The 22386-nt window shown below is 37.3% G+C and overlaps 1 protein-coding gene, 1 long non-coding RNA gene and 1 pseudogene across 2 annotated transcripts; 1 reads left to right on the plus strand and 2 right to left on the minus strand.

Moving 5' to 3' along the window:
- The window catches only part of LOC126631334 (carotenoid 9,10(9',10')-cleavage dioxygenase-like), a 44796-nt pseudogene extending 33711 nt beyond the window's left edge, over positions 1–11085 (plus strand).
- A 2025-nt stretch (positions 11086–13110) lies between these two features.
- On the minus strand, positions 13111–15143 carry LOC126632126 (uncharacterized). The gene is made up of 3 exons (XR_007626579.1): positions 14476–15143; positions 14268–14363; positions 13111–13268 (listed from the first exon to the last, which is right to left on the minus strand). It is a non-coding gene; the product is annotated as an uncharacterized LOC126632126 (long non-coding RNA).
- A 124-nt stretch (positions 15144–15267) lies between these two features.
- LOC126632936 (uncharacterized) lies at positions 15268–17730 on the minus strand. The gene is made up of 2 exons (XM_050303475.1): positions 17679–17730; positions 15268–17236 (listed from the first exon to the last, which is right to left on the minus strand). The coding sequence occupies exon 2, from the start codon at positions 17055–17057 to the stop codon at positions 16593–16595; it is 465 nt and encodes a 154-aa protein (XP_050159432.1). The 5' UTR covers positions 17058–17236; positions 17679–17730; the 3' UTR covers positions 15268–16592.
- Between the last annotated feature and the right edge of the window lie 4656 nt (positions 17731–22386).

Genomic DNA, 22386 nt, shown 5'->3' on the forward strand with positions numbered 1-22386 from the left:
CACCAAATATTCAACTTGTCCATAGAAATCGAACTCCAGGAAGCTTTCATTCCTATAAACAAGTACAAACTTCACCAAATTATTAAATTTGGGATTTTATTATCTAAATGAGTACCGTTTATAGAAGAATTTACATTTTCAATTGGATTTGTGTTGATAGTGTAGGTAGTAAATTCAGGTTTAAAGGGATATTAATTTTTTAATAAAAAATAATATAGGTGTTAGAGAGTAAGTTATGCAGAAAAATGTTATATGGGTTCATATAAAATTTGCTATATTCTCATTCAAATTGATTTTATTCCATATTCTCACTAGCAATTTGTAATTTATTTTCTAATGTTAAGAGGACCATGTATAAAATTTTCATGCGATCACTTTTTTCGATCATGAGAAGTTTTTTTAAACTAAAAAAAAATGCATTAATTAGATATGAATATTTAGATGCATAAGTTATGATTTAGGTTTATTCAAATAGGTATATAATTTAGGTGCACTCAAGTAGGTACTAAGATTTAGCTGCTTTCAAATAGATACCATAATCACATATTTAGTTACATTCGGCTAGATACTATGATTATATATTTAGGTGCATTCAACTAGATACTGTGATTTAAGTGCATTATAGTAGGTATCATGGTTTAGATGCATTTGACTTGGTATATAAATGACACACCTCGACCTGCAATGTCCACTAGGACCTCGAATCGAGCCGTGCTGGCCGACACCTAGAAGGTGACGAAGCCATAAAGTGTGATAATGTATAAAATGTGAATAAATTAAAATCTAAAAGTGCCTAAGTACACGAGTGCGCAGTGAGCAAGTCTGGACCCATTTCACACGTGATACAGAGCATAAGTAAAGTACAGTAAGGTAAGATAATGACTATACCATCAAAAGAAGCCACCTGTACTGGGAAGTGCCACGAATCCTCGTCGATATGGAAACCTTGCTGCTAGAACCTGGAGGGGTGCATAAATAGAAAATATGAGTGGTCAAAACAAAGATTTTCAAAATCATTTCCATTATCAAAGGTTACCCCTCGCTGTAAAATCTGTATAGTTTCCAGCATGTCATACTACGTAGAAGCATGAAATCAAAAGTATACCAACAATAAACCCAGAAGTATACTACTACTCAGCATCTCATTAGCAATATAAATAATCATGTGCTTAATAAACCATATTAGCACTCAAGTCGGAGTCACTTGTAGTGACATGTACGACTTATCCATATCTCATCACATATCTCATCAATCATTGCTAGCATATAAGTTGGAGTCACCTATAGTGACCTGTACGACTTATCCATATCTCATCACATATCTCATCAATCATGGCTAGCATATAAGTCGGAGTCACCTATAGTGACCTGTACACTTATCCATATCTCATCACATATCTCATCAATCATTGCTAGCATATAAGTCGGAGTCACCTATAGTGACTTGTACGACTTATGTATATCTCGTCAATATCTCATCAATCATTGCTATCATATAAGTCGAAGTCACCTATAGTGACCTGTACGACTTATCCATATCTCGTCAATATCTCATCAATCATTGCTAGCATGTAAGTCGGAGTCATCTATAGTGACTTGTACGACTTATCCATATCTCATCGCATATCTCATCAATATACTAGCCGAAGTCACCTCACGTGACCTGTACGACTAAATCAATATCTCATCAACATGCTAGCCAATCAATAACTCATCAACATACTCACTACCATCACTATCATCAACATGTACTCACCTGAAGCTTACATGGGCATCCGCATCATCATTTGGCACTTTGAAGCATTCACAATAATTAGGTTTAGGTAATACACATATGAATATGTCATGATGCAATCTAAAACTCAACTATAACATAGTATTTTCAAGTATATATATAACATGGCGTGAAATGCATAATCTGTAACGTCCCATTTCCAAACTATTTATTTTCGAGAATAATTATTGGTGATAAGCCCAATTAGACACTAGTTTAATTAACTAACATTACTTACGTTTCCTTACTTCAATTCCTTGGTTCTTCACACATTGATTTATGAACAACAATTAACTACCAAATCATAAGGATAATTCTCACATTTTCGACCAATGTCCCTCACATTGGTCAATTCCCCAAACAAGGCTATTGTCCCAATTATTTAGTCTCATTTATTATATGGCTGCATCTAACGTCTTGTTAGACTGCCTACGTACCCTAAACAGGAATCAAGCCATTCGCAGTTCACATTAGTACTTCAAAGCATTGACAGTAATTATATGAAATATTCAATTTATAAACGTTTGAGGAGATGTCTATCTTATATATATAGGCATTTTATATTAACACCCCACAAAATGTTGAATGCACCCCACATTAAAATTTAATATTAAATGACTTATTTACCCTATTATGCATTGACAATTTTGACCTTATCAAGTTAAAAAATAAATAAAAATTCCAAATACACTCAAAATCACTTTTAACTATCAAAATTTCTCCGACCCTCCATTGTTGAACAAAAATCTAACCAATGAAACTACAAACACGTTGATTGAGAAAAATTATTTTTTACGAATGAAACACGAAATCGATGTTTCGGAAGCTTCACATGAGGTAAGACTTCATTTTTTTATTGTTTTAGTGATTTTGACAACATCAATAATTATTTAATCTTACTTTTGCTACGTTATTCAAGTTTCTATGTTCGTATTCATCTTGTGGGGATCACATGGATTACATGAAGAATTCAACATCTAAAATGACCACCAAATATTAAAAGCAAACGACATTGGTTTTAATGGTGGAATTGAAAACAATCCACATATGCTTTAAATCCCAAGCAGCATATTTTGTCAAAATTTCAGCGGCATTTTTTGTCCAAATCAAAAGCTTTATAAGATTTGAGAAATGTGGAATGTATAGAAAACATGGGGTGCATGTGGAAAATGTAAAGTATATATTGAGAATGTGAGGTGTTAGGGTATTATAGGGAAGTATGTGGGGTGTATTAAGATAATTTTTCATTGAAAAAGCAAATGTGGGGTGTATTAAGTATGTGGAGTTTATTCAACAATTTGTGGGGTGTTAATATAATAAGCCTATATATACACACACACACACACACGATAGAAGAGAAAAGACCTACTCACCTTAGGTCTGCGCTACGACTCCCTCACACGAATATCGAGACATCACGAACTATCGTCGTCTGTGGCCAAGGCCAATTTGACCGGGAAACACCTCAATTTCATGAAAATTCGACGGAAACCCTATAAAGGGTGTGCTTCGATTCTTCCTCCTTAACATTCCGCCGCCCCTAAAACCTATTGAGTTTTGTTCATGAGTTCAAGGGAAGTCTATTGGTAGTGATAATTGAATGAAATTGTTTCAGGTTTGGTGGATCTCGAGCAACCTTTCCCGCACCCATGGTGGTTTTTCCACCGAACTTCAACCAAATTCCTTCTAATTTTTGGTGAAAATGGAAGATGGGAGGTTATGAAAGAGGTTATGGGTAATGGATGGGTGAATTTCGCTTGAAAATATGGTGGAAATGGCTGGAATTTCACAATGGTTCGAAACCAGGTTGTCGTGGGTGTACGGGTCGAATTGGTTGGTTAGGTGCTCTGCACCTCCCTCCTTTCCCCTCTTTTCCTGCTCTCCCATTGGTCATCTCCACACCTCCTTCTTCTTGATTGGGCAAAAGCCCCTTCTTTTTCTCTTTTCTAATTGGGCAGTAGCCCTCATTTTCCTTTGTTTCGTTTTTCCTTCTTCTTCCCCGATTCCTTTTTTTTTCTTTCCAACCACCCCTTAAAATAATCGCAATAATAATTCATACGTGTCATGAACTAGTGATCAACGGAAATCAATATCCTCGCCTCTAGGGTATTCTCGTAATTTCACATTTTAAAATTTATAAAATAATAAAATTTTGGACGGGTTGTCACAATAAACCAATTAATAACTATTTAAAAAACAAAAGATTTCTTAGATTAGGAAGCCAACCTGGTTCGAACCCACGCCATGGTGCAAGGGTAACACTCATCTCCACTACTGTGGTAGAGGGCCACTTGCACCAATTAAGAATTTAAAAACAAACAAATATGAAGTTCAATATTTATGATGACGTAGAAATATAATCAAGGAATTATAATCGATATATAATCCAACACAAAATTTTAATAGAATTTCAATCTTTGTTAAGGATTAAAATGAAGAAACATACATATTTAGTGCTCTATATAGCCCTTAATTTTCACTTTAAATTATATACTAATTATTGGTACGTATCGTCACATACTTAGTTCTCTTTTGTTTTCTTTTCAGTGTTCCAGAGAGCTCCCGGCTCAGAGGAGCTAGTCATTCACGGATTTGACGCAGTAAACCATATATATGGAAATTGGAATAATTTCAGGTATTGTGTTGCTTACACTCTCTAACAGCCATAGACCTATGACTGTATGTAAGACTCACCTATATTAGAAATTGTGAATACGGTGTGAACAGTTAGCATTGCACATTTCATAAATATCATTTAGAAATAATCTAGGACTTCAAAATAACATAATAGACATTAGAAAATTTGATGTGTCGCATATTTTCCCCTTGCTCAGCTGATGGAAAGGAGCTAATTCACAAAGTAGATCTCAAACTCAGCAGGAGCAGCTTTTTCCATGAATTAGGGAGGGATCACAGAGAGGTATTCAAAGCAAGCGGTAATAATTTTTTGTTAATCTCTAAGCAAACTTTTGCCACTTAATTAACTCAAAATCATGCATACTTTGCTTGCAGGTATAATGTACTCATGGATTTTCCTCTAACTTTTGACATAAACAGACTCGCTAACTGAGGCCCGTAAGTGACGCATCCTTCATAGTTCCACTCTACACTTTCTGATTATATCCCCATGAAAACATGCATACAATGTTCTTAAATATATTGGTTGATGTGCTGGTTTTGATATGCAGATTATTAGAGTACAATCATGAAGGATATGCACGAATCAGTGCGATGCCACACTACGGCAATGCAGATTCAATACACTGGTTTAAAGTTGAACCCAATTGCACATTTCACATAATCAATAGTTTTGAAGATGGTGATGAGGTAACTTAAACAAATTGGCAATTTTATTTGAACTTTCACTATTTTGGAGGAATAATAATCCAGTAATTACTATTTGTATACATAAAACTGAGATGCATTTTTTGACATGCTGTTTAATAGAGGTGGGTCGTTCCGTTGTATGTGAGACCACTTATATTAGAGTGTATATCAGCAAATGAGTCATTTTTGTGAGTCTAAAGCTTTGCTCGTAATAATCAGTAGACTTCTCTAATTAACTTGGAAGCCAAACCGCATTTGGTATCTAATTTTTGTTTGTTGGATGAGCAGGTTGTAGTGTGGGGTTGTAAAGCTCTGGACTCAATTATACCAGGACCTGACATGGCATCGACACAATTTGGGTGGTTGCCAAGAAAATTTAAGCCTACAAGTCCAAGTAAAGAAAATGATCATGATACTATCTCATCAGTCGACGATGGAAACTTATTTTCTCATGCTTATGAATGGAGATTAAACATGCAAAGTGGGGAAGTCAATGAGATATATCTCACTGGAAAAAGGTTTTGTATGGATTTTTCCATGATCAATGGAGCTTTCTCCGGCGTTAAAAATAGATATGGCTACGCCCAAGTGATTGATTCCGTCGTAAGCTCTGCCTCAGGTAATTAGGGTTAATCTTTCCCAAACAATAACTTAACTGCACTCTCTAATTAAATTGCTCTTTCTCAGACCATTAGGGTGCGTTTGTTGCACCGAACTGGACTAGCTGCAGAGACTAAGCTGGACTGGCTTAGACTAGACTAAGCTGGACTAGTTTAGTGAGGCGTTTGGTGCAGTGTCGGACTAAAAAACAGAATAATAAAAATTAATTCACTTTTTATTTTTTATTTTTTATTTTTTTCGTTTTCTAGAATCTCCCTATTTTGGTCAAACTATTTCCTTCTTTTTCTCCCCTGTCTCTTCCCTTTTCCTTATCCTGTCCGACTCTCTCTCCCTTTTTCTCCCTTGTCTCTTCCCTTTTCCTTATCCTGTCCGACTCTCTCTCCCTCCCTCCCTCCCTCCCTCCCTCCCTCCTCACTTCCTCTCACAACTTCATAATCTACTGCAAACCTTCAAAATCAAACCACATAGCAAGAAATACAACAACAACAACAACAAAGCCTTTTCCCACTAAGTGGGGTCGGCTATATGAATCCTAGAACGCCATTGCGCTCGGTTTTGTGTCATGTCCTCCGTTAGATCCAAGTACTCAAGTCTTTTCTTAGGGTCTTTTCCAAAGTTTTCCTAGGTCTTCCTCTACCCCTTCGGCCTTGAACCTCTGTCCCGTAGTCACATTTTCGAACCGGAGCGTCAGTAGGCCTTCTTTGCACATGTCCAAACCACCGGAACCGATTTTCTCTCATATTTCCTTCAATTTTGGCTACTCCTACTTTACCTCGGATATCCTCATTCCCAATCTTATCCTTTATCGTGTGCCCATACATCCCACGAAGCATCCTCATCTCCGCTACACCCATTTTGTGTACGTGTTGATGCTTCACCGCCCAACATTCTGTGCCATACAACATCGCTGGCCTTATTGCCGTCCTATAAAATTTTCCCTTGAGCTTCAGTGGCCTACGACGGTCACACAACACGCCGGATGCACTCTTACACTTCATCCATCCAGCTTGTATTCTATGGTTGAGATCTCCATCTAATTCTCCGTTCTCTTGCAAGATAGATCCTAGGTAGCGAAAACGGTCACTTTTTGTGATCTTCGCTAGATTGCTCCGGTCATTAGTGTGGATAAGTATATAAATGGATAGAGATAGGAAAGCAAACACAAGATGAACGTGGTTCACCCAGATTGGCTACGTCCACGGAATAGAGGAGTTCTCATTAATTGTGAAGGGTTTACACAAGTACATAGGTTCAAGCTCTCCTTTAGTGAGTACAAGTGAATGATTTAGTACAAATGACATTAGGAAATATTGTGGGAGAATGATCTCGTAACCACGAAACTTCTAAGTACCGGAGTGTGGTATCGTCTTGACTTGCCTTATCTGTCTCATAGGTAGATGTGGCATCTTCTCTGGAAGTACTTCCTCCATCCAGGGGTGGTATCTGTAACTGGTGGAGATGCACAAGGTAATGTATCAATTTCACTTGAAGCTTACTTGTAGTTTCAGGCTTGGTCAAGCGCGATACAAACCATGTAGTAGGAGTCCCCCAAGTCGCTGGGCTAGGGGATCTGCTGAAAGAGGTGACAGACAAGGTAAGCAATCAGAGCTCCGGCTGATTGTTCACATTCTCCCTATCTTGCAGGCAGCATGAAGGATAAAGAGAAGAAAAATGAGAAGAGATGATATGGGATACTTTTGCTTTTGAAGAAGTAACTTTCCACAGGCTTATTCTTGAACCGGGCTGGAGGGTTTTCTGGTTTCCTCCAGAGTATAAGGCCGACTGAAGAATTTGAGGGTCAAAACAAGTCCATCAAATCTAGAGTACGTTCGACCCTGCTGATATGAGATACTTTTGCTTTTGACAGAGTAATGGATGTATCGGCACGTGTGCTGTTACGCTTGTCTCCACATGCTTCCTTGTATCCTTCTCACTTGCCCTATATGTTCCTCAGGCAGATGCGGTATCTTCCCTGGAAGCATAAGATGTTGAAGATGAGTACTCGAGAGCAATGCCAGGTAAGTAATCAGGTAAGGGGTTCCAGGCAGTCAGTTCCTGGCTGGAAGCTTGGTTCCAAGTGCTGACTGATTGCTCTCTTTCTCCTTGTCTTGCAGGTAAGAACATGGCCAAAGGAAAAGACAGGGAAAAAGCATGATATGGGATACTCTTGCTTTTAACCCTGATGATATGAGATATTTTTGCTCTAGTATAGCTTGTTTACAGAGGTATTATCGGGGGGAAAGAAAGCTGAATATTTCGAAAGGCTTCGTTGGGAGTGCCCTCTCAAATAAGAGAAAGGGTTGAGCATTTTTACAGGTCTGCCTGTCCGTTAGGGATGGAGGTCGACATATATAGGAGTCTCCCTAACATCAAGTAATAATGCTATTCCTTTACCCTGCTTGGTCATAGCACGGTAGTGGGAGCTCCCAGCTTCACATGTTTTAACTCTGTCAAAGCACTTTGAAAAAGTGGTCTGTGGTATCTGGAAAGCTGATGTTGCGTGTGAAGATTACAGACAAGCTTTATCCAAGGAGATCCAGCTCTTGAAGTTGGGAAAGTGGTGCCTCTTCGGTTTTCGAACAAGCAATCCTGTCGGGGATCTGGCTCTCGAGATTCGGAGAACAATGCCTCTTCGATTTTTGAGAAAGCAATCCTGCTGGGGGTCTGGCTCTCGAGATTCGGAGAGTGGTGTCTCTTCGATTTTTGAGAAAGTAATCATGTTGGGAGTCTGGCTATCGAGATTCGGAGGGCGGTGCCTTTTCGATTTTGGAGCAAGCAATCTTGTTGGGAGTGTTTTCTCGAATGTGAGTAAAGGTTGGGCATGTTTGCTAGTCTACCTTGCCACGAAGCATAGAGGTTGACACACAGGGACTTTCCAATTATCCAGCAATGGTACTGTTCCTTTACCCTCTCTTCGATTTTTGAGAAAGTAATCATTTTGGGAGTCTGGCTCTCGAGATTCGGAGGGCGGTGCCTCTTCGATTTTGGAGCAAGCAATCTTGTTGGGAGTGTTTTCTCGAATGTGAGTAAAGGTTGGGCATGTTTGCTAGTCTACCTTGCCACGAAGCACAAAGGTTGACACACAGGGACTTTCCAATTATCCAGCAGTGGTACTGTTCCTTTACCCTCTCTTCGATTTTTTAGAAAGTAATCATGTTGGGAGTCTGGCTCTCGAGATTCGGAGGGCGGTGCCTCTTCGATTTTGGAGCAAGCAATCCTGTTGGGTGTGTTTTCTCGAATGTAAGTAAAGGTTGGGCATGTTTGCTAGTCTACCTTGCCACGAAGCACAGAGGTTGACACACCAGGACTTTCCAATTATCCAGCAGTGGTACTGTTCCTTTACCCTTGTGGGTAATAATATGGTAGCTAGACCTTCAAAATTTATGTGTCTAAACTTTGTTAGTGTTGTTTCTTTGCAATTCTTTTACCCTTCTTGGTCAGAGCAATGTAGCGGGAGCTGCAAGCTTCATGTGTCTCAACTTTGTCAAAGAACTTTGGCAAAGTTATCTATGGTACCCATGAGTTACTATTGCGTGTGGGAAGTGGGTGATTGAACAATACGATTCATGTGCTTTCTACTTCGCCAGAAATCTTCGATAGAATGCCCATAATTTCCGCAAAGCTGAGTGTGCGTGTGACAGGTGCTGACAAGGCTGGAAAAGTAGGTGCCTCTTTGATTTCTGAGATCGGCCCTCGTGGTCTCTTAGCAGCTCAGCTTTTGAGAAAGCAAGCCTCTTCGATTTCTGAGATCGGCCTTCGTGGTCTTTGAGCAGCCCAGCTTTTGAGAAAGCAAACGCCTCTTCGATTTCTGAGATCGACCCTCGTGGTCTCTGAGCAGCCCAGCTTTTGAGAAAGCAAACGCCTCTTCGATTTCTGAGCAGGCGCCTCTTCGATTTCTGAAGCTTCGTCGAGTGCAGATTTTTATAGGGGCTGACATTAAGTTCCAAAGCACACTTGAATATCCACCAGTAGAAGCTCCATTCTTGCACTTCTAAGATCTTGATTTGTCTGACCTCTTCTCTCTTCAACACCTTTGAAAATGTCTGGCCCCTCTGACCGTCGTTTTGACTTGAACCTTGTTGAAGAGGCAGCCCCGCCTTCTCCAGACAACATATGGCGCCCATCCTTCGTCTCCCCTACTGGTCCTCTTACCGTTGGGGATTCCGTGATGAAGAATGATATGACCGCTGCGGTAGTGGCTAGGAACCTTCTCACTCCCAAACCACATAGCAAGAAATAAAGTGAAAATTTAGGAGTTGGGGTTGGGGTGCATGTGTGATTGCCTTGAAGGTGGGAGATGGATAAGGTTTGCAATCAGGGAGTTTCATGTTTTCTGGGTTTGGTTTTCCTTCAGTCAATCCCATCATTGATTTAAGCTTATACCCACTGCAGATTTTGTGTGTGTGTGTGTTTTATAGGTTTCTGGGTTCTATTTTGCAGGTTGGATCTGGATTTGAAAAATGGAACGATTGCATATTTTTTTTTGTTTTGAATTTTGCGGGATATGGGTTTGAAAATAGTTGTGGAAGCAAGGAAGAAGCAGATGGGAGGGGCGAAGTGAGGAGAGGCGAACCGGACAGAGGTGGTCTTAGCAGTCCGCCCGATTTTGGGGGGCCTCGCGAAGCCCCTCTAGCGAATCGTTTAGTCGGGGTTAGTGTAGGCGAGTCTCATTAACGCTAGTCCGTGTGTGCAACAAACACAGGATTACAGTGATAGTTAGTCCAGTCTAAGCTAGCAAGCTCAAACAAACACGCCCTTAATGGTTATCTATGGCGGTATGTCTCTCAGGCATGCTCAAATATAATGGTCTAGCCAAGCTACACTTTGAAGAACCAGCTGATGTTTCTTTGGTATAATCAATTAGGCGTTTTCATTATAATTTTTCTCCTGCAATTTTATGCATGAATATGTGACTAACATTCTTTATTACTTTATTTCATGGATTACTAGAGAAGTGAAGGCCAATTAGAAGAGGCAATAAAGGTGGAAACTCACATGTTTGAGGAGAACAGCTTTTGCACTGGAGCTTGTTTGTCCCAAAACAAGGGGGGTTTTGAAGAAGATGATGGATGGCTTATCACTTTTGTTCACAATGAAGATACCAACATATCTCAAGTAAGTATATCTATCTATAATAATATTTAAAGTCTTGTTTTCAGAAATTTTGTTATTTTGTTTAGATTGATTCACACTTATATGCGTTGAAGTGCTAACTAGTTAGTAAATTTAATATATTTTCCTTTTAGGTTTATGTGATCGAGACAAAAAAAATTTCCAATGAGCGTGTTGCCAAAATTACATTGCCCTGTAGAGTTCCATACGAATTTCATGGAGCTTTCATGCCAATCTCATCACCCACTTAGGATTAGTTTGGTATTGTTATGCTTTTTAAAAATGTGTTTTTATTGTGTTGTCATAATAAACTGATGTAAAATAAAGCAGTTGTTTGATTACTCTAGTTGTGAAGTGCTTGTAACAACAACAACAATAAAAAAGAAAAGAAAACCGGTGTGAGTTTTGGTAAATTTGTTATAAAGGTGTTGTGGTTGTGTGAAGTGATTGAAATAAATATGATCGTGAATATTAGATTATTGTTGCCGAGGAAAATAATTTGATAGAGAATGACAGAATTCTATTAGAGAAATTCTTGGTGTGTTACAATGTGATGCATACTGTAACTATCTTGACAAATTATACAAATACTCCTAATTTAATAAGGAGAGTCAACTGAAGAATGAATTGTCTAACGGTTACAATAGATAATTGAGGACTGAATGGCCTTCGCACTTATACGTATGAACTCGACTATCAGACTATGGGCTCAACAATCTCATGGAGGGTCTTAAGGTGAAATTAAAGTTCTTATCTACAAATATAAGATACATGTGATGCCTCAGGTCTAAGAACTATATGCATACTACAACCATAAGCTTTGTAACACTTAACATGTGGTAAGCTTCCATACGTTTAACCTTCTTGGACAGTCAGTGTTCAGTGAACTTGTCCAACAGATAAGCACCTGTATATCCATCACGTGTCCAGCATGTAGGGGTGGAAAAAAATCCCGAAAATCTCAAACCGTATTGAATTGAAAAAATCCCAATCCCAAATCAAAAAATGTCCCAAACCGAAATTCTCAAATTTTTTTGGATGATCCGAACCGATCCCGAAATTTTAGTACGAGATTCGGGATTGTCTCCTCAATATTTCCGGAATGCCATATCGAACCGAAAATATATATTATTTATATATATAGATATACATATATTTTTTTATATACTATATATATATATATATATATATATATTTAATTATAGTTAGAGTTAATTTCAACCATTGGATTGATTCAAAATGATATGTGCCATCCATTCATTGTTAAGGTTCTCCAACCTTCTCTCTCCATCGCTTGTTCATAACTTTCAATTCAATTGAAGCCAACCTCCATCCTTCAGCCACCAAGCCCTTTCTTCTCTGTCTCGAATTTGAAGCTCAACTCCAGCCAGTCACTGGCCCACCACCACACCATACTATTACTATCGTCTCCGACTGTGGAGCCTTCTTTCACCACACAGAGCCACCGCTTTCTCTCTCGCGATTCTCTCTCAGGATTCTCTCTATCAGACACTCAAAGTCTGAGAGTTATCTTCGTCTAGTGCACTGTGCACCGATTCTCCCCCAAATCAGGTCAATTTTGGAATTAATTTAGGGTTTGAAATTTAATTTAGGGTTCGAATTCTAGATTAGGGTTTGTGAAATTTGTTCATGTTTTGGATTGGATGTTCATGATTCCAGCCCTTATATAATTTCTATATTTATGTTTGGGTGAACTGCTGATTTGGTCCTTGAATTATCACCTAAGTGAAAATTAAGTCCCTGAATTATTTTTTCAGAAAAATAGGTCCTTAAACTCATTACAAATAGCCAATTTCATCCTTGCTATTAGATTTCAAGCTTTTCCATCCAATTTTCTGTTAACTTAGGTCATGTGACTTCCACATGACACAATTTGAAGGATAAAATCATCATTTCATCGCTTATGAAACACAAGAAACATCCATCTCCTCACTTTTCCCACTCAAATTTTCCCAAAATTTGAAATTATAAAGCCTAATTTGCAACTTTTTAAGCTGGGAATCTTATACAAACATTAAGGGCTTTCGATTTGACCATCCCAAAGCAAATTTCAAGAAAATAATTTCAACTCTCAACAACAAATTTCATTAAAATAATTCCATACTATATTTTCTCTATTTTCAATCCAAAAATAAAGTCTAAGGCACCAATTCGACTTCATGCCAATAACATAACAAAACAAGGTTAGGCAAGCAAAGCAAGTCATGAACTGCCTTTCTTAAGTCCTAGGCAATGTTTTACAAAACACTGATTTGTACCTTCTTGGTTCTCCAGTTATAACTAATTGGCCTTGTAGCACTTCTTCACTTCCTCTTGGATGCATCATAGATTGGTGCTGGGATCCCCCTTCACTTGTAGTCCTTGTAGTCTGGACAACATGACCTCCTCTTTTAACTAAACTTTCTCTACGACCCTATATGCAAATATCAAACATATATTCTTGGGTAAATTACCCCTTAGGTTTGAGGTCTATTACAACCCCATACAACATCTTTAAAACATTTCACTTTCATACCTCATGTACCATTTTATTTCAAAATAATACCTCCATTAGATTTTCCATCCATTTCTCTGTTAAATGCTGACGTGGCTGCCATGTGGCAAAAAAATATTTTTTAAAAAAAAAAGCCAAAACAAAAACCCAACTGAAAGCCGCAACCCCCAACAAGCCCATAAACCCTCACCTCCCTTCCCCCTTACATGCACCTCCCTCCTCCAAGCCCAGAAACCCCCACCTCCCCTTACCCGCACCTCCATTCCCCCTTACCTCCCTCATCCCTCCCCCCCCCCGAGGCCGCACCTCTCTTTCCCCGGTCACCGGCACATGCTCGCCTCGTTGCAGACCCATACCTTCGTCCCTACATGACCCACCTCACCCTCGCACCCACACCCACCTATTCTCTCCTCTACACACCCCAGGTACAGGGGTCGGAGGAAAAAGATGAAGATGGGGGAGAAGAGAGAAGGAGGGGGGAAGACGGAGTCTGTTTTAGGGGGGGTGGGGTGGGGAGGGTCGCCGGGATGAGGTTTTCTTTCTAGGTTTTTTCTGGTTTGGGGGTTCAATGGGGTGTTTCAGCTCTCTTTTTTTTAAGAAGATTCAAGTTTTTTTTTTTTTAAATAATTATTTTTGCCACGTGACACACATTTGGCAGCCACGTGGCACAAATGTGGCAGCCACGTCAGCATTTAAAATCTAACGAAGGTATTATTTTGAAATATAATGGTATGCGAGGTATGAAAGTGAAATGTTTTAAAGATGTTGTATGGGGTTGTAATAGACCTCAAGGCTGAGGTGTTACTATGTAATTTACCCTATATTCTTACTGCCATGCACATTGAATATTAATATCACTGATTCAATTTCATGAAAAGAGAAAGAAAAAAAAAGAAAAGAAGAAACAGATGTGCTTACAACTTGTAACTTGGCCTTCCTCAATGGTCTAGTTTGGGATGCATCATTAGAGGTTGTATTTGTCTCTGATGGTTGCCTTGGATTAGCATTTGTGGGCTATATCAAATGAAAAAAAAATTAAAAGAAGATATTCACAAACACCTCATGCAATTAATTTCTCTCATTTCAAAATCAAACTGATTGCAAGTATACTACAAAAAAATCATACCCTTCCCTTTGTCCTTCTAGCTCTACCTTTTCCTTGCATGTAAGAATTTGTTTCCATTAGTTGAATATATCAATAGAAGGAATACATGGGTTACAATATTAAATACTTACTTGTCCATTGTTGCTGCCTTCTCCTTGTTTTAAAGGACATTTGGAAAAATTATGTGCATCTGAGCCATATCATACATCTTCAATTTAGTAGCACCTTTTAGTATCTCATCTTGCTCTTTATTCCTACTATTTTTTTTGGTCTTCCAGTTTGCTTTCGGTAATAAGGGGGCTTAATGGGTCTATTAACAGTTTTTTCCCACAAATCTTGGCCAGGTATTGGGGAGATAAAATTCCATAAGCTCTGTCATATGCCTCTCTTTTGTATGTTGGGTTTACATAGTCGATTGGACTCCTTTGTTGTCTATTAATTGCGGCCACAACATGACAACAAGGAATACCACATAGGTCCCATTTTCTGCATGAACATGAGTGTCTATTTAAATCCATTACATATTGCGCCCCATACATGTGTGTCACTTGAAACTTGCCTCCCCCAACATTTTGAGCAATGCAGGATCCACTATCTTGAGCAATCTTTTCCAAAATCTTAACAATTTTAGGTCCAACCTATAAATGCCATTTCTCCTCTTTTTATTTCCATTCTTAACATCAAGTAACTATGAAGAAGTGTTAAGAATGAAAGTGTAAGTTTCAGGTGACACACTTCTCTGTAACATCAAGTAACCTACAATATAGGGAGCCTTAACATCAAGTAACCTACAATTTTAGGTTACACTTCTCTGTAGTATTATCAATATAGGCTTGTCCCTTGCTTCTAGAATTTTAGAATTGAAGCACTCACACAAATTATTTAGTGAAATATCACACTTAGAACCAATGGAGAAGTGTAACCTTCTCCAATTTTTAGTTGGCCATTTTACCAACCAGTCATATGCACTTTCAGATAGCACCAAGATCTTATCCATCTCTGTTTGCCATGTAGGAATAGTAGTGGCCCTAGCTGCAGCCTCTAGCCTTTGTTTTAGTGCCAAACTACCATAACCATTTGACCTGAATTGATATGAAGGTGCCTAATACAATGTCTATGCTCTACATCAGGTATTAAGTTCTCAATAGCTAGTCCTAAGCCCCTTTGCTTGTTTGTAATAAATATCCATCCATTTCCATTCAGTATGCCAACATCTTTAAAAAAAATATCAAGAAACCAAGTTCAGGTCTCTTTATGCTCAATTTCAACTATACCGAATGCTATTGGGAACATGCCATTATTAGCATCAATCCCAATAGCACTAAGAAGTTAACCTGGATGGTTTCCCTTGATGTGGCAGCCAACAAACCCAACCATAGTCCTACACCCTTCTATGAATCCCTTCTTGCAAGCATTGTAGCATATATACATCCTCTCAAAAAATAGGATTATCATCTCTCAATTTTGTCTTCACTAGCACTACTCCCTGGATTCTGAACCTTAACCTCATGACAATAATCCCATAATTTACCATACTGCTCCTCAATGTTTCCTTGTATTTTTGCAGCGGCAAATGACTTAGCTGTGTAAACTTGATCCTTAGTCACATCAATGTTGTAGTGCTTTCTCACCATTTCCATGAAATTTGAAACAGACATGTTAGGATTTCTGCTAAGATCCTTATCAAACCTTTCACCCAACCAAGTTGAGGTTGCAAACTTTGCCTTTTACTCTCTACCACAAGTATAACCTTCGATGAATGTCTTAATCCTAAAAGTCAGCCCTCTTTTAACTCTGCTTGCATACAACTTCCAAGGACAAGGTTCTTCTTCAGATTCACCATCATAGACCATCTTAACTCTAACAGTGTCATTTTTCTCAAGTCTAACCATCATTGCACAACTATTTGCATAGTAATTTAAAGCTTCTCTACACTCTCCAACACTAGGAAATTCTAAGCCCAAACAAAGTTTTGAATCTCTTAAGTCATGATCTCTATTATATTGTTTAAATCTTGGGGCTTTTAAACTTTTCGACAATTTCAACTTATTTTCTTGCTCAGATTCAGACCCATGCAGACTATTAAGCTCCTTGGTATCATACTCATATGTTTCCTCCTCACTTGGTTCTTTATACTGCTATTCAATATCTTCTAGTACAACAAATCTATGAAACTTATTGTCATCTTCATCCTCACTTTGCTCATAATCACTGTCCCTGAAATCTTCATCATCTTCATCAGGTTCTTCTACTTCATCAACAACATCATCAACTTCTAGCTCAGCATCCACCAAGGCGCCACCATTAACTACATATTCTTCTCTATCATCCTCTTCATCACACTCATCATCTGCAACATACTCTCCTTCATGGTCTACATAACCAACTTCTTGAGCAACATGTGAACCCTCAATCAGAATAACATCTTCAACATTGATCTCAGTTATAGCATTTTGCAATGATGCTTGAATCTTTATATTATGCACTTCTTGTGACTTATCTGTGAGGTAAATCACTATTATGCTTCTTTTGGTTACACATTTTGCACATTGAAAGTAATCTGCATCACAAGCAATAGGAACCCATCCTTTCCTTTTCTTCATATAAAAGAACTTTGTAGTCTTTTTATTTTACCCAAGATACTCTACTAACTCCCATAAGTCCCACATGGTTATACAATCTTTACTAATATTGTCCTTCCAATGCACTTTTTCCCCCAAGTAAAAGTCATCTACTAAATAACCCCCATGGTGAATTTCAAGGGAGAATAAGTTTATTGCAGCTGCATAGTCAGTAAAAGGATAGTCAAATACCACAACTTAGTGAGCCATTATTGGATGTGGACATGCCTAAACTAATATCACCGCAAGGTTTATTTCTCTAAAACAATGAAGGAATGGTTATGCCAAATGAATATGCAAAAATGGTATATGCCAAATGAATAAGCAGAATATGTATGAATTTGTTTCAATCACTAAGTCAGCAAAACCCCAAATCCCAAAGATTCAACCACAAACCAAAAAAATCAATTTTTTTTTTTTTGTCAAACAGATGTCTTTCTAACTCATACACCAATTTAATTTGATAGTATCAAAATCCCTAAAACCTAGTACAACAAGGGAATCTATGCAAACATAAAAAGAGACAACATAACTTAATTTTTATTGAACCAAATTAAGTACTCAATAAAAATTCATTTGATGAACCAAATGAAATACACTTACTGTAACGTGGAGGCTCCCCACCATCTCTGAGTTGGAAAGGCATTTGTTCATTCAACCAACGTTGAAAATTCGTCAAGATTAGTCTCTGTTTGAGATTTTTTTGAGCAAAGGTTTGAAAATCGTCTTAAAGTGCAACGCACCTAGATAATCAACCAAGCGCAAGAAAAGCCGAGGAGCGAAGCAGGCGCTGTCTCTCTTCTCTCTTGAAAGAGTCCTAATTACCTTAAAGACCAACACCAGAGTATAGGCATAGAAAATGATGATTTTACACTTTTACATATGTCATGTGCAAGTCACATGACCTAAGTTAACAGAAAATTGGATGGAAAAACTTGAAATCTAACGGCAAGGATGAAATTGGCTGTTTGTAATGAGTTTAGGGACCTATTTTTCCGAAAAAATAATTCAGGGACTTAATTTTCACTTGGGTGATAATTCAAGGACTAAATCGGCATTTCACCCTTTATGTTTACCATTGGGTTAAGGTTTATGAAAAAAAAAATCGATTTAGGAGTTTGGCTATGATTTGCTATGATTTGTTATGGTTTTTTTTTTTGTTAGGCAGCTTAAAGACTTTTAAAATTTTCAATTGGCAACTATAATTTATGGTTGTTCTTGAATTTTTTGATGTTAAGCTGAAGTAAATGCAGAGATGTGAATAATTTTCTTGCCCGTAGGTTCCCGATAGGTATATATGTTGTGCAGACAAACCTGCATTTTGTAATGCGATGTTCCTCTTAAATGTGTTGTGTTTCTCCATTTTTTGTTTACTTCCATTCCACGGAGAAGTCACAATTAAGTTGTATATTATCAGTATGATTTTAAAGTTTGCATTGTCCTCTCTTTAAGAGCACCGTGGTTGAATTATGTGCTTTAATTTACACAGATTTCAGAAATTTAATCATGTATGTTTCATTGTTTTGTCCATTTGTAGGTTACTCTTCTTACCCAAAACTCAAAAACTTCATCACACAATGGAATGCAGCAGCAACAATAGGAATTATAAAGGTGTAAATTTTAAGTCATGTTTTCTCCACAATTTTTTGCTTATTTAATTATACTTTTCAACTTTCTAATTTGTCTTTAATGCTTTAATAGGTTTTCTTCAATTTTTCTCTACTAATTTGTCTTGAATATTTTAATAGGTTTTGTTCAATCTTAAGATTTATAGCACTGACTGCATCATTCCGTTACCCGATGTAATTGACAAGTGTATTAGATTTGCTCCAATTGACACTAGGAGGTCTTTGTATAAGGTGAAGTTGGCTGTGAATTGAGCTTAAGGAGATAGGTCCTCGGTTTGAATTGAGGCTTTTTAAGGTTAGTACTGTATCTTCATTGTTGAGAAATTTGTGCTTCTTGCAAGGATATAGCACGGGTTTCATTTAGCAATCACATGTTTGTGTTGTTTATGTCGTATGGACATTAGTTAGATATGAATTCTCTTTAATTGTTTCCTTTTTATGAAGAGTACCAACAAAAAGGGGAAGGGGTCAACAATCAACAATAATAAGCATGGTAAGGGAGCAACCACAACTATCAACAAGATCAAGGGGCCAACAATCTTCATGAACTTTAAGTTTTTCTTTTTGCTTTTGGTTTGTAACTTAATTTATTTTGAAACTTTGGCTTGTAACTATTTTTTTTTTTTGCTTTTGGGTTTGTTACTTAATTTATTTTTGTTACATGCATGTGGAATATTGAATTTAAATAGTTTGATAGTAGAATATATTTGAAGAACAATTCATAATTTCATATTTCAATTAGGTCTCTATGATTGCATAGATTGGTATGTATAAAGTAAAAGGCTAAAATAGATTGCATTGGTGGCTCCAAATAGTTTGCACAAACACACATATAACATATTTGTACGTATAACAGATTAGTATTTATGAAATTGGGCTGACAATTTCAATCTAAAAGGCTAAATTTTAGCACAAAAGCCCAATATGTCAAGTTTCATCCCAATAGCCCAAAATAAAAATTTAATCCGGATTTATCCTGAAATACCGAAAATATTTTGGGATTCCTGAAATTTAGGATTCCCAAAATTTTGGTTTGGGATTGGTCTTCAAATTTCCATCCTGAAAAATTTCGATTTGGGATTTGGGATACTAGTTTCGGTTCGATATCTCATACCGAACCAGCTCTACCAACACACATAGCACAAGACTATGCTAACCTTGATGCAGAATACACCGACTTTTCGGATAATTAATGTCCAATTGATTTTCCAAACAACTAGGAACTTTAAGAACTAAGTGACTATGGAATACAAGTCCCCTTGTCCGGTTGATTTTCGGATAATTAATGCTCAAGTTGGCTCAATGTTAGAACTCAACCTATTACTCTTTCTTATGAAGTATGTTAAGAGAATAGTGTTTTCAACTTAACTTAGTTCGTAACATGCAATCTAAAATGGCGTGTTCAAAGATTTAACAAGTAGAAATCATTAAGAAAAATAGTTTGAGTCATCACAAGGCATCGTAAATACTAGCGTTGTCTTACTTATCCTAGAAATCGGTTCACATGTTAATCGCAATTAACAAGTACTACTCTAGAACATATGTAGGTCCTCATTTGACAAGGGCAGGCACACACATATTCATAGCGTTAGAATCCTAGATATGCTTACTAAGTATGCATCCATAGAAAACAAATAAAGAATTCATCAATGAGACAAGTAGTGAACCTTCATCCATTCATAAAAGTAATTCAAACGAAATGTCATAACAAATTTGCAATCATATTAGGGGCTTCAAAACAGCCCCTAACTACTAAGAATTTAGTTACACATTATTATCAAATAAAACCAAAAGAAAGACATGAGTTTGAGAAGATAAAACAGAAAGAAGAGAATGCCAAGATTTCCTCCTTCCTTTCATTCCTTCCCCAACGCTGCTGCCTTACCTTTTCATCCTATTCTATTTTTTTTTCTCCTTCTCTTCTTTTTTTTTGTTGCAACCTGCATCCTTTCGCCTTTTTAACTTGCTGCTCCATTTTCTTCTCCTTAACTCACCCACTAACAGCCATTTAGTGATGGTAATAAGTGAGAGGAAATGGTAAAACAATTATAACTCTTTGGGTAACCTTTATGCCAATTACTCCCACTTAATCCTCATCTTTATTTCCATTTCCTCTGATATTTGAATAGGTGTCAACTGGCTTGTTCTTGGCTGCATCAGTTTTGGCTACTAGATTTAATGGATTTATTGCTTTTAGTTACAAACTGCTTAGCCTTTTAGGAACCTTTCAGTGTTAAAACGGTCATAACTTCTTCTAAAAATAGACATCCGTAGCTTTCCACGCATATAAGTCTCATTCTCTAATTCATTCTGAGTTGTTCACAACTTGCTTTCAAAGTCAGCTGATCTGCACAGGCAGTTTTGACGAATTTGTTACTTAAAATCCCACTTGTGCTATTTTTCTTTTCTTTGCTTGAAAAATCCCACAAAATACAAAAACAAAGTAAATAGCTCAAAAATATAAGGAACTAACTAAGAAAAGATAAGTGAATTTGATGTAAAATATATATAAATGTGAGCTTATCAATGCTCAATATGCAAGCTGGTACAATAGGTCCTACCTACATTCTTCATCTCAAATTCCATCTTCAGGTGGGTAGCAATCATTGGCATCTCTTCTGAAGTTCCAATAAGGTTCATGTCATCTACATATATTGCAATTATCGCAAAATCAGAAATGGTGGTCTTAATGAACACGCATGGGCACAATTTTGTTGTTTACATATCGTATTCCGATCAAGTACTCACTTAGACGTTTGTACCAAATCCGTCCATATTGTTTCAAACCATATAGCGAACACTTCAACTTAATTGAAAACATGTTCCATGGTTGAGCATGCATTGATTCTGGTATTACTAGTCCTACTGGGATTTTCATATAAATCTCGGTATCTAGATCCCTATATAGATATATAGATACCACATCCATAAGTTGTATACTCGGTCTTTCGGAAACTACTAAATCTCGGTATCTAGATTCCTATATAGATATATAGATACCACGTCCTACTGGGACTTTATTTTAATATGGTAGTTTAATTCTATTAACCAAATTAATTCAATTAAAATAATAAATTATTGAGGGGGCTAAAAAATAGGCTCATTCGGTTGGAGATGAGTTTTTTGTCAAACGGCTATGTTTTGACCTATAGCCTTTGGCCCCCTAGGTTGGAGATGGTATAAAATATGGCATGGCACTGTTCATAAAAAAATAATTTCTTGCAAGGCTATAAGGCTAAACATGGCCATTTGGCCTCTTACGGTTCATATTACCCGTTAATATTAACGAGTCGAGTTCGGGTCAGCTCATATTACCTGTTCATTTTAAAAGGTGTTACACGACACGACCCGTTAAGATATCGGATATGACACAAATGTCAGGTCTAGAAGGGTCCTCGCATCAAAGTTTATTAGTTTTTTTTCTTGTTTTATTTTTATTTTTATTTTTTGACAAATGATAGATTTTGTTAGATTATATGTTAGATTAGCCACTGACGGAGTTTGAACCCACGTTGTCGTGTAAGGGCTCAACATCATTCTACCATTGTAGTAAAGGGCCACTTGCAGTTTTTTTTCTTATCATATTAAACTTTTTATTGTGTTTATTAATGTTATAGTCATCTTCATTAAATAAGCTATTAGGTTGTTTATTGTTAAGAAAAAAATTTGGAAAACCGTTAAAG

The sequence above is a fragment of the Malus sylvestris genome, chromosome 8, assembly GCF_916048215.2.
Source record: "Malus sylvestris chromosome 8, drMalSylv7.2, whole genome shotgun sequence".
Classification (NCBI taxonomy): Eukaryota; Viridiplantae; Streptophyta; class Magnoliopsida; order Rosales; family Rosaceae; genus Malus; species Malus sylvestris.